Raw genomic sequence first — 13,094 nt, forward strand, 5'->3', positions numbered from 1 at the left:
AAGAGTTTTCTATTATTTATTGGAATAATGAGGATCTTATTAAGTTTGCTCAACTGTTTGAATAGTTTACTGTTTTTACAGAGTTAAGTTAACATTAATATGCAAAAGTTGGGACTAATAGCATTTTAAATTGTGTCACTTTGATTAAACAAATGTGGACTTTTGAAGACAAAATGTATCCACGCTCCTCCCTTGCAAGCATGACGTTGATTTATTCCACTTTAAAGGTGGGGTAGGTAAGTTTGAGAAACCGGCTCGAGATACACTTTTTGTTATATTCCCATGGAATGCTAAAATAACTGGATGGCCTACCTGCCTGTCAGCCTTCCATCTGTGCACACACTTTATCTCAAATCATGCCCTCATTGGTCATGTGCCGCGTTCGTGGGGTGTTTGGAGGGAGGGAGCTCGTAAGGAAGAGGGCCGATTTTTTTGAAGAGAGAGAGAGAGAGAAGAGAGAGAGGAGAGGAGAGAAGGAGAGAGAGAGCTTCTCTGCTCTTCTTCTCTCTCTTCTCTCTCTCTCTTCTCTCTCTACATCATCTCTCTCGCTCTCTCATCTCGACTCTTCTTCTCTCTCTACAGCTCCGTCTACTCTCTCTGCTCTGAGCGAGAGATGATAGAAGAGATTTTGGGTTGTTACGAGTTACACCCGTCAGATTTTGTAATTGTAAGCCAATTCTCTCTCCTTCACTCTGAGATCATTACCATGCTTTCTAATCATCTCCATCTCTACTTCAGTGGAGCTGGTAGTCTATGTCTATGTTTCAAGTTAATAAAGAAAGTATGTCATGGATTAACGAGCACCAATCAGACGTCTGAACGGTCACATTCTGCAGCATCTGTGACGCTAATGAGGCCAGAGGGTGCTAACAAGAGAATACCAGTGACAACCTTGTTAGCAGGACATGAAACTCAGATAGATATGGTGCCAAAAATGAGGTCTCTTGCAAAAGTCTATTAGACGTCTAAACGACGCTGAGGAGAGAAAACTGTCACATGGTGTAGTAGTTAAGAAATCAAACCAGCGCCACTCTCCTCACATCTTAAGTGTTTAAAGTTTAAAATCTAAACATGTTTCTTGTGTTGCATCGTGTTCTTCTGAGTTCACTGCAGATGTTGAGTCCGTCTCGTCATCGCCATGCGGCAAATAAAACAAATGTTTTGTTGCAAGGCAAGTTTATTTATAAAGCACATTTCAACACAAGGCAATTCAAAGTGCTTTACATTAAGAGCATTAAGAAACATAAAATGGCGTTAAAAAACACTCATTTAAAAGCAAAGATAATAAAACATGAATAACAAAGTGAATGAAAGTGTGAGATACACACATCTGAAATTTTAGCTCTGCCTCTCAATCATTGCTCACTTTTAGCAGAAATAGTTTATGACCTCGCTTTCCTTCTACTTGCCACTTCACTAGCTCATTCCACCATCTTGGAGCCAGGATAGCAAACCCACGTGTTTTTGCTGATGGGAACTTGGGTCCCCCTCGCAGCGCGGGCGCAACGAGTCGTTTGGCTGATGCAGAGCGGAGTGCACGCGCTGGGGTGTACGGTTTAACCATGTCCTGGATGTAGGAAGGGCCAGATCCATTCGCAGCATGGTAAGCAAGTACCAGTGTCTTGAAGTGGATTCTAGCAGTTACCGGAAGCCAGCTAGTTATTTCAAGTGTTTCACGCTAAACGAACCCCCCTTTGGAAAATGCTAATCTGCAACCCAATAGAGTGTTGCAGGGATGACGTGTTTACCCGGAAGTAAGCTGCGCATGGGTTCCCTCGACAAAAACCCCAGATGGGATTTCTCCATAGGATTTTGGATGCCGCTCCTCCGCTCCCTTCACTGGCTTCCGGTAACTGCTAGAATCCACTTCAAGACACTGGTACTTGCGTACCATGCTGCGAATGGATCTGGCCCTTCCTACATCCAGGACATGGTTAAACCGTACACCCCAGCGCGTGCACTACGCTCTGCATCAGCCAAACGACTCGCTGCGCCCTCGCTGCGAGGGGGACCCAAGTTCCCATCGGCGAAAACACGTGGGTTTGCTATCCTGGCTCCAAGATGGTGGAATGAGCTCCGCATTGACATCAGGACAGCAGATAGCTTACACACCTTCCAGACTGAAAACTCATCTCTTTCGACTCCACTTCGAGCGATAGAACTATTAACAAAGCACTTATATACTAACAAAGGACTGGCTTATCTAAAGCCAGTTGAGTAGCACTTGAAATGTTTGGCTCTATGAAACCTGATGTACTTATATGATTCTGTTTTCTTCAAGTTTGTATCTTCCTGGTCGAACGCACTTATTGTAAGTCGCTTTGGATAAAAGCGTCAGCTAAATATAATGTAATGTCATTTTGGAAAATAGCTCGAAATAAGGTCTGTGCAAACAGAACCTGTTTGATAAATGCACGTTTTGTTCAGCCGGATAATATCCACATCTCTATCCTACTTTTATCATTTTCAAATCGTAAATCTAGTCGCCAGAAGCAAAATGCTAACGTTATGCTATAAACGAACTACAGCCGAGTAAACTTCAATGTCACGCCAACTCAAGATCCATATTCAAACACACAGATTCTAGATGGAACGAGTTGAAGCGTTTGTTTGAACAGTCTGCAGGAGGCAGAGACTTGCGTTCAAGCAGAACAGGGCAAACTAACTTAGAGGAGTGTTTACGTGTTCGGCGTAATGACGTACAACGACCTCAACAACTTCTGTAGTCCTATTCAGCCACTTGGTAACAACCATCGTTTTTCAGACACGTCAACTCTTCAGAAATCACCAGTGGGGTCACTGCTTTAATGTCGTAGAACAAAACGTGATCCGTCTCTTAAATGTGTGTCGACCACAGACCTTATTTCAGCTATTTCCCAAAATCCTATGGAGAGATCCCATTGGCTCTGAGACGAGGGAACAGGAAGTGGTGAAATGCTAACTCACTTTGGGGTTTTAGGACTTGTCACTGCACCGCTGTATATTCTGACGGATCCTGGCCTTATTTGTGCAGCATATCAAATGAATTTGCTCCCAGACATTCATGTGGTTTGCTAGTTTTGCCTCATCGCATCCAGGGTCTCTCCAGAGAATAGAGTGAACATGGAAACAGTTAAAAGGGTGAACTTGGGACTTATATAGGACCACTTTAGTGCTGATTTAGAAATCCTGTCATGACGGTTTGCAAAGGGAAGGAGAAGGGACGGAGGAAAGAGATTCAAAGGGAAAGCAGTAAAGAGAAAGATATACGGCAGTAGTATAAAAGGAATGGATTTCTGAACTAAGCGAAGGACATGTGGTAAATCTCGTCAGAGAATCATCATAGTGACTTATTCACTGGGCTAAAAACAACGAAAATAGCCATGAGTTTTGTTTCAGGGTTCAGAAGAATGTACTCTTTGATGTTATAGGCGAAAATATGGTATTGGTTGCAGAAATTAATCACTTTTTTGTACTGTAAAAATGGTCTTATGGGCTGTTTTTGTGATTCTCCATCGCTCTACATGTTTTAATCCCCCATTTGATCCGAATATTTCTTTATTTAAATGTACTGAAACTTAATTGCATAGATTACTGATAAACGTTCCAACTGATTAACTCAGTGCTTATTAATGATTATGACTTATCTGCCTAACGATGATAAAACTTATGAAATAGATCAGACTCAGAGAGATCGGATGATATGCAAACGATGTGCATGTATACATTACTACAAAGGCTGTTATCACAAAGTCAATTTCATATATTTCAATTAGTTTAAGGCTTTGAAATAACTCATATTTTCATGTCCTGGGAAAAGCTGCTGTAAGCGAAATTTGGAGTTATTGCATTTGTCTGAAACTCAAAACATGGCAATTGTTTCCAAAACGTTATCAACTTAGAAGAAATGTCTACATGAGAAGCTAAACCAAATGTTTCTCTTCTCAAATTGTATCATTCCAATCATTTCTGGGAAACGTTGAAGTGTGAAAACATCCAATAATGTCATAAAACAGCGATGGACAAAGACATTTGTTTAAAACTCTAACGACAACTTTTTGTTACTCTCACCTCACGTTGGGAAACTTTTAAATTGCATTAATGCGTTGTAAGGGAACAGTTGATACCCCATAAGTTCCAATTCAAATTGTAAGTTTTTGTTCAACTTCTCGGACAGTGAAATAGCTAATAGACACTGTCATAATCAGTGAGGACATGTACCGTGTTACAGCAGCAAAGGCACAGTGCAAACAAACGCCTAAGTAGGTTCAAATGTGGAGAAAGAAATGTATATTTTTCAAAAGTGAGTTTGAACCAGTAACGTTGGAACATTGTAAGTAAAATTATGCAAAAATGTGGAGCTAAAACAAATCTTTCTCTTCTCAAAATGGTTTGATTTCAATCATTTGGGGGATTTTTTTAAGTGTGTATATACAGTATAGCCAAACATGTGGTGGGCAGTGAAAAAGCTAATGTACCTACATATCTTAATCAGGATCAGAAATCCTTTATTCGTCCGCTCAGCCTTTTAGCATTGGGAAAAAGCGCTATACAAATCTTATGTATTATTATTATTACAGTAGCAGAGGTACAGTGCAAATTAAAAGCCTAAGTAAATACAAATGTGGAGAAAAATAGGTAGTAATATTTACATAAAGTGAGTTTGAGCTAGTAACGTTAGCAAATTGTAATTGCATAAATTGCACATAAATGTAGAATATATTGCACATGATCAGAGGTATTGCACAACTGTTGAAGTCTGTTTCGTGTTGGTGGTCTAACGGGGAATGTGGTTAAGGTTCGTTTATTTATAAAGCAGATTTCAGATACGACGGCAGTTCAAAGTGCTGTAAGTTATAGAGTCTTTGCAACACTGTGCACTTATAAAGCCTAAATGATTATGTTACATATTGCCATTTTAAGCAGATACATTTGACAACCAAATAATACAATCCAATACATCATAAATACATTCACAGTAGCAGTCTTTCAAAGCTATCTCTGTTTTCTTCTTTAGCTTGTTAGCCGTCATTCGTGAAGTCTTGACCTCAGTGACGTTGCCACCATTGCTAGAAGATTGTACTTTATCAACATGCAGCCGCCCTCTCCTCTCCACACAGCATCATTTTCCTGAATCCCTGAAAGCAAGAATGATTTTGAAGCAGAAATAGATGTAACTAGACTCTGACAATCAGCTGAATCAAGGCAGAAAGGCCTCGAGGGTCTCAGCATGTGAGAAAGAAATGTGTGAATATACCGTGCTTAAGAAAAAGGAAAGGTTTTATCTGAGTGGGAACACTTTGTTTTGCAGGAAATTACACCATCTCCGACATCATCGTTTCAGTAGTAATGTATCTGAAGGATTCCTCATGACACGTAGACGGTGATAAAACCTTATTGTTGTTGTTGTTGTTTGTTTCCCGCAGTATTTCAAACGCTCCTCCCAGTCTCGCCAGGGAACCGTTTCTGAGTCCAGCTTTGCACACGGCACCAATATCTCCAGCTCCAGAGGCAAGGCCAAACATCCCAGGTAAGACGTTAAATCACAGCAGAGAGCGCAAAGTACACACATCCTTTACTCAAGTAGAAGTACAGATACTCGTGTTTAAAAATACTCTGGTAAAAGTAGAAGTACTGACTAAACTTCTTTCCTCAAGTCAAAGTAAAGAGGCTTTGAAATGTACTTCAGTAGAAAGTACCCATATCTAGCAGCTGTTTTAAAGAGTACCTGACCTCCCTTTATATTAATAGAACAATAATGTCATTGTTAGCTAATGAATGTTTCCATGCTGAACAACGGCAACATGACAACGTTTCCATTGGTCCCTCTTCTTTAGAGGAGACCAGGAAATGATGGATACACGGATCGTGTTCAAATCAATAGGCACGCAATGACTCTAAAGAATAATGATCACGCATCAAACACACATTCAGACTAAAGGAACCAGCTGTTTGGAAAATGTAAGAAGTAGAAAGTACAAGTATTTGTGTTCAACATGTAAGAAGTAGAAAGTACAGGTATTTGAGTTCAACATGTAAGAAGTAGAAAGTACAGGTATTTGAGTTCAACATGTAAGAAGTAGAAAGTACAGGTATTTGAGTTCAACATGTAAGAAGTAGAAAGTACAGGTATTTGGGTTCAACATGTAAGAAGTAGAAAGTACAGGTATTTGAGTTCAACATGTAAGAAGTAGAAAGTACAGGTATTTGAGTTCAACATGTAAGAAGTAGAAAGTACAAGTATTTGTGTTCAACATGTAAGAAGTAGAAAGTACAGGTATTTGAGTTCAACATGTAAGAAGTAGAAAGTACAGGTATTTGAGTTCAACATGTAAGAAGTAGAAAGTACAGGTATTTGAGTTCAACATGTAAGAAGTAGAAAGTTCAGGTATTTGAGTTCACATGTAAGAAGTAGAAAGTACAGGTATTTGTGTTCAACATGTAAGAAGTAGAAAGTACAGGTATTTGTGTTCAACATGTAAGAAGTAGAAAGTACAGGTATTTGAGTTCAACATGTAAGAAGTAGAAAGTACAGGTATTTGAGTTCAACATGTAAGAAGTAGAAAGTACAGGTATTTGGGTTCAACATGTAAGAAGTAGAAAGTACAGGTATTTGAGTTCAACATGTAAGAAGTAGAAAGTACAGGTATTTGAGTTCAACATGTAAGAAGTAGAAAGTACAGGTATTTGAGTCAACATGTAAGAAGTAGAAAGTACAGGTATTTGAGTTCAACATGTAAGAAGTAGAAAGTACAGGTATTTGAGTTCAACATGTAAGAAGTAGAAAGTACAGGTATTTGGGTTCAACATGTAAGAAGTAGAAAGTACAGGTATTTGAGTTCAACATGTAAGAAGTAGAAAGTACAGGTATTTGTGTTCAACATGTAAGAAGTAGAAAGTACAGGTATTTGAGTTCAACATGTAAGAAGTAGAAAGTACAGGTATTTGAGTTCAACATGTAAGAAGTAGAAAGTACAGGTATTTGAGTTCAACATGTAAGAAGTAGAAAGTACAGGTATTTGAGTTCAACATGTAAGAAGTAGAAAGTACAGGTATTTGAGTTCAACATGTAAGAAGTAGAAAGTACAGGTATTTGTGTTCAACATGTAAGAAGTCAAAGTAAAAAGTTGTCAGAAAATTAAGTAGTGGAGTAAAGTACTGATACCAGAAAAATATACTTAAGAACAGTAAAGAAGTATTTGTACTTCCCACCTCTGTATGCAGGTGTAATATCACACCGGAGATAAAGACACCCCCTCCGTTCACTGCAGGAAAACAACAATAATACAAATCAAACAAACAAAAGGCAACTTCAGTGTCCTCTCCTGTAATGAGCAGGACGCAGTGAAGAGAGAAATTGAATTATCCACATTACAGAGCAGCCAGAGCTAATTGCTGATTTCCGGAAGAATGATAGTAATTATAATTAAAGCTCTAAACATGTTAATAAGCATATCTATAGCAGTGAGGAGGAGATGAGGCGGAGATAATATGGGAAGCACATGTGCGAGGATTTTCATTTACGAGCCAGCGCTGGGATGTGAAGCCTCGGCAGATTTTTTAATTCTCACACTGCTCAGTGGTGTGTGAGAGCGCTGGCATGTTCATCAGGAGCAACACGAACACACACACACACACACACACACACACACACACACACACACACACACACACACACACACACACACACACTCTCTCTCCAACACACACTCTCCAACACACACACTACTTCTGACAGAGTTGGAATTTACATCTCTGCCAAGGATGGATTTTGTGTTACAATACAAGCATTTTCGACAATCTGAGGCAAAGAGGAGAGAGCTCCTGTACTTCTTTAATATTCATTTTCATGGTTTTATACTCTGCCCCAGGTTTTAGTGCTTTACTGTGTGAGAAATACCGAAAAGACAGCATTTATCATGAAGAAAAACCTTTATTAAACCTTTGACAATGTCGGGGAGAAATCAAAAAAGTAGTCAATGTTGCGTTAGCTACTTTGAGAGCATAAACACTTAATGCTAAAGCTACCTAGAAAAAGTATTTATACTATTATGCTTGGTTATAAAAACATTCAAATTGACAATGCACATGTGAAACAAAACTATGAAAAAAATCATGCATTTAAAAAAAATGCCTCTGTATTTAAAGTGCTTATCTGTTTAAAGGACATACTTCCAGCAAAGTAATAAAATACCACAAGTTAAATATTTAACTTTCACTCACTTTCATTTTCCAGAAAGTCAGGTAAACGTGCTATTTTTACACCGAATAAACGCTATAAAAACTGGTCTGACTGACTTGTTCATTATAAGAAAGAATGTCAGGGTCAAAGTGGGTTGAATTAAAGTAGACAAAATCAACTCTTCCACATACACTAGACAAAAATCAAGTAAAAGAACAAAGAAGGTGTTTTCGCTTACGGGGGAGGCGTGTGGCGCAGTGGATAGAGCCTTGGTGTTGGGATCAGGGGGTCACAGGTTCAAACCCCACTGCTGTCAGCATGTCGTTGTGTCCCTGAGACACTTCACCCCAAATTGCTCCTGTGGGGATTGCCCACAGTACTGAGTATGTAAGTCGCTTTGGATAAAAGCGTCTAACAAGTGACATGTAATAATGTAATGTAATAATAAGTCAAACGATCTGCCAATAGAACAAGTGAACATTTGCTTGGTAAGATTTCTTGAAATAAGACGGGATATTTAGATAAAGGAGATCTTGTGATTAGCTGGGAGAACTTATTCTGAACTATATCTGACCAGGAACAGTAAATGTTGTTACAAAATAAGCCTGAGATGCTCACAGGTTTTCAGTGTTCTGATGTTGTTTGGTGATTTTCACTTTTCAGGTACGCATATTCACCATCAACTAGTTGTTCATTAACATAGAGACCAACTACTAGCTTATTTGTTATGAACAAGACTTCACTTTAAAATAGGGAACATATTCTGAGTTATTTTGACACAATTAACACTTTAGTTTCATGTCTTGTTACATAAGAATCATATTGGTGTTATTATGGGAGAATTACTATTCTTGTGGCACTAATGCCTTATTAGTGTCACAATCTGCCTGTGTTGTGTTTTGTCATGTCTAGATCTGTGTTTACCCCCCGTCTTGTCTGTTGCTTCCTGTCTCTGTGTTCCCTCCTGCCTGATTACCTGATTGTGTTCACCTGGTGCCCCTGTGTTTTCTCCTCCCTCCTCTCCTTTGTCTTGTTTGTGTGATTAGTCTTGTGTGCATTTAAGTTCTGGTTTTTCTGTCTGTCGTTGTGAGATCCTTGTTGTTTTTTTAATGTGTTCACAGGGGAGAGAGTTCTGCTCTGTATGTCTAGTTGTATCCTTGAAATAAAGGTATTTTTTCAGTTAAACCTGCATTTGGGTCCTGCCTGCTTCGCTCAACCCTGACAATTAGGCCCATATTGAGCATATTAAGACTCATGTACAACACCGTCCTTACTTGCAATAAATAAGCACTAATTAGAGGGTTATTGAGGAAAAACTAATTAACTAATGGTTTAGTACTTGTAGAATATGGTCATGTAGAATAAGGCATTAATAAGTGTTTTATAATGACTAATAAAGAGCCAATATACCGGTACTGCTAATATGCATGTTAATTAACAACTAGTTGATGGTTAATTTGTGTACCTTAATATAAAGTGTTACCAAAAGCTTGTTTCATTTGAGATATGAAATAAGATGTTTTTGAAGATGCATTGTATAAAAACAAGACCCTCTATCTCACTGCATTGTAACCTCTTCAGTTATTGGGTCTTATATCGAGTGTAAAGACGTATTCTGATAATTAGACGAATATACTTGCAAGATTTTTTGTTTTACAGTGCGAGAACAATTAAGAGCTTTTTCAACATTAGAGCATGTAAACATGTCACAAAATACAAATATGAACCTAAAAGTAAGCATTATATGTCCTCTTTAAATTACTACTTAAATTAGTTCACTTCTCTCTTTTTTTGACTTCACACTCCTTCAGTGCGATCCAGTTAGAGACTCCCACACCTCAGTACACTCGTAGTTTTCTTCCTCTCCTGCTTAACAACCTTTCTGCACAAGCTGAGGGTTAATCAGGTTTTTTCAGAAGGATCCAGGCGGTATTTGAGCAGAGATATTCTCAGAGAAAGTAGAAACACTATGAGACGACCTTCAAAACCACAAAATCCTCTCCTCTAACCTTTTGGGCTAAAGTCGTGCCAGACGTTTTCCCCTCCTTCTTTCCTTTTCTCTCTCTCAGTGAGTCGATCACAGGATTACTTGGCTGGCAGTGCTCTAACCACAAATGTTTTTCTTTGTGGGTTTATTTGTTTGCAATCACATCAGCTTATGGGAAGAGACTTGGACACTATTGTCGGGCAGTTCTGGGACACCACAGTTCAACAGAAAAGGCAAAAATAAACTTACCAAGGCTAATTCTGTGTCTCGGAAATATCTCGTTTGAATGTGTTTATAGAAAACTCTGCCAACACTATTACAGTAAGCACGGCTCAGTTGTTGTGGAGAAGAATCAACATTTTAAAGGCAAATCTCTCCTCTAAAGCAGCGGCGTTAAATATGAATGAGTGCCTGGAGAGGACATTTGCTACTTTGGTAAAGCAAGTCGAAATGTACTTATGTATTTGCTGGCTTCAAAATCTCTTTTGACAGATTGGAGGGAAGCAAAGAGGACATGCATATACTGTGACCTCATGCTTTCAGAGTGTTGTAATGCAACAGACTTTTATAAGAGAGACAAATCACACTTTTCCTTGAAAGATGTGTAACTAACCAGATGTTGTTTTCTAGACCTTTTTCTACTGCAGGATATATTCCAGTAACCTTTGGGAAAATTCAGAAACTATGATCCTAGGAGGAACTTATGTCCTATTATCATTATTGATTTCAGAGCAGGGAAGTAACTAAGTACATTTACTCAAGTATTGTAACATTTTGAGGTACTTTACTTGAGTAGGCTACTTCAATTTGATGCTACAGTACTCTGTACTTCTACTCCACTAGATTTCAGAGGTACATGGTGTACTTCTACTCCACTACATGTATTTAATCCCTTCAGTTTCTTCACAGATGTGGAGGAATGATGTGAAATCTAATCAAGTGTTGAATCAGACTTTAGTTCCACCTGGAGTAAATCCACCAGCTACCCTGCAGTATACAAAGCCATTCAAACTAGCTGCACCTTTACCAGCTTTGAGAACACTTTTATGATCAATCATTATAAAACATATCATATATATTATTCTGAAATGGACCAATCTGCACAACGACTACTTTTACTGTCGCTACTTTCACTATATTTAGATGAGAATACTTTTCTACTTTCACTTGAGGAACATTTTGAATGCTTTTACTGTAACAGAGTATTCCTACACTCTGGTACTTCTACTTTTACTCAAGTACAAGATCTGAGTACTTCTACTTTTACTCAAGGACAAGATCTGAGTACTTCTACTTTTACTCAAGTACAAGATCTGAGTACTTCTACTTTAACTCAAGTACAAGATCTGAGTACTTCTACTTTTACTCAAGTACAAGATCTGAGTACTTCTACTTTTACTCAAGGACAAGATCTGAGTACTTCTACTTTTACTCAAGTACAAGATCTGAGTACTTCTACTTTAACTCAAGTACAAGATCTGAGTACTTCTACTTTTACTCAAGTACAAGATCTGAGTACTTCTACAAGATCTGAGTACTTCTACTTTAACTCAAGTACAAGATCTGAGTACTTCTACTTTTACTCAAGTACAAGATCTGAGTACTTCTACTTTTACTCAAGAACAAGATCTGAGTACTTCTACTTTTACTCAAGTACAAGATCTGAGTACTTCTACTTTTACTCAAGTACAAGATCTGAGTACTTCTACTTTAACTCAAGCACAAGATCTGAGTACTTCTACTTTTACTCAAGTACAAGATCTGAGTACTTCTACTTTTACTCAAGTACAAGATCTGAGTACTTCTACTTCAACTCAAGCACAAGATCTGAGTACTTCTACTTTTACTCAAGTACAAGATCTGAGTACTTCTACTTTTACTCAAGTACAAGATCTGAGTACTTCTACTTTAACTCAAGCACAAGATCTGAGTACTTCTACTTTTACTCAAGTACAAGATCTGAGTACTTCTACTTTTACTCAAGTATAAGATCTGAGTACTTCTACTTTAACTCGAGCACAAGATCTGAGTACTTCTACTTTTACTCAAGTACAAGATCTGAGTACTTCTACTTTTACTCAAGTACAAGATCTGAGTACTTCTACTTTTACTCAAGTACAAGATCTGAGTACTTCTACTTTTACTCAAGTACAAGATCTGAGTACTTCTACTTTTACTCAAGAACAAGATCTGAGTACTTCTACTTTTACTCAAGTACAAGATCTGAGTACTTCTACTTTTACTCAAGTACAAGATCTGAGTACTTCTACTTTAACTCAAGTACAAGATCTGAGTACTTCTACTTTTACTCAAGTACAAGATCTGAGTACTTCTACTTTTACTCAAGTACAAGATCTGAGTACTTATACTTTAACTCAAGCACAAGATCTGAGTACTTCTACTTTTACTCAAGCACAAGATCTGAGTACTTTTGAAAAGGTGCCAATATACAAAACACCTGGCAGCTTTGCAGATGAGTTTCATAAATGTAGTTCAATCCAGATTTGTAACTGTGGTTTTTTGATACAAACTAGTTTGATTATTTTTCACTGATTACAAAACGTCTTTAATCCAAAACAGAAAGCTTACCTCAACCCGATTTGCACAGATTAATTCTAAAAAATATCAATCTAAAAATGGAGGACTGTCAGACCCCAATGAAAAAAGATAAATAGAACTAATCCAAATTGCAGTTTTATCCCAACAGAACACCAACAGTGGCAACTCCATGATGCAAAACCAATTAACAAACAGAAAGATTAGCAACAATCAATCTATACGATCTGCCTGAAGCTACATGTGACCTGAGCTACTAATGAACCCACTCAAATCCAATCAATTATTACACAAATCTCCATATGGACAGCCACATATTCCAAAAGTTAAACACCTAACAAGATATTCTATCAGATAATCAGAATCAGGTTTGTTACCAAGTAGGTTGAC

General features: G+C 38.0%; 1 protein-coding gene across 2 annotated transcripts in view; it reads left to right on the plus strand.

Annotated features, from left to right (window-relative positions):
* Positions 1-13,094, plus strand: part of LOC117533524 (pro-neuregulin-3, membrane-bound isoform-like) — a 90,536-nt gene that overhangs the window by 63,791 nt on the left and 13,651 nt on the right. For both annotated transcript variants that reach the window (XM_034197308.1, XM_034197307.1), the window contains exon 4: positions 5,406-5,509. In XM_034197308.1, the coding sequence (XP_034053199.1) occupies positions 5,406-5,509 (104 nt within the window). The remainder of the gene's footprint in view (positions 1-5,405; positions 5,510-13,094) is intronic.

The sequence above is a fragment of the Gymnodraco acuticeps genome, unplaced genomic scaffold, assembly GCF_902827175.1.
Source record: "Gymnodraco acuticeps unplaced genomic scaffold, fGymAcu1.1, whole genome shotgun sequence".
Classification (NCBI taxonomy): domain Eukaryota; kingdom Metazoa; phylum Chordata; class Actinopteri; order Perciformes; family Bathydraconidae; genus Gymnodraco; species Gymnodraco acuticeps.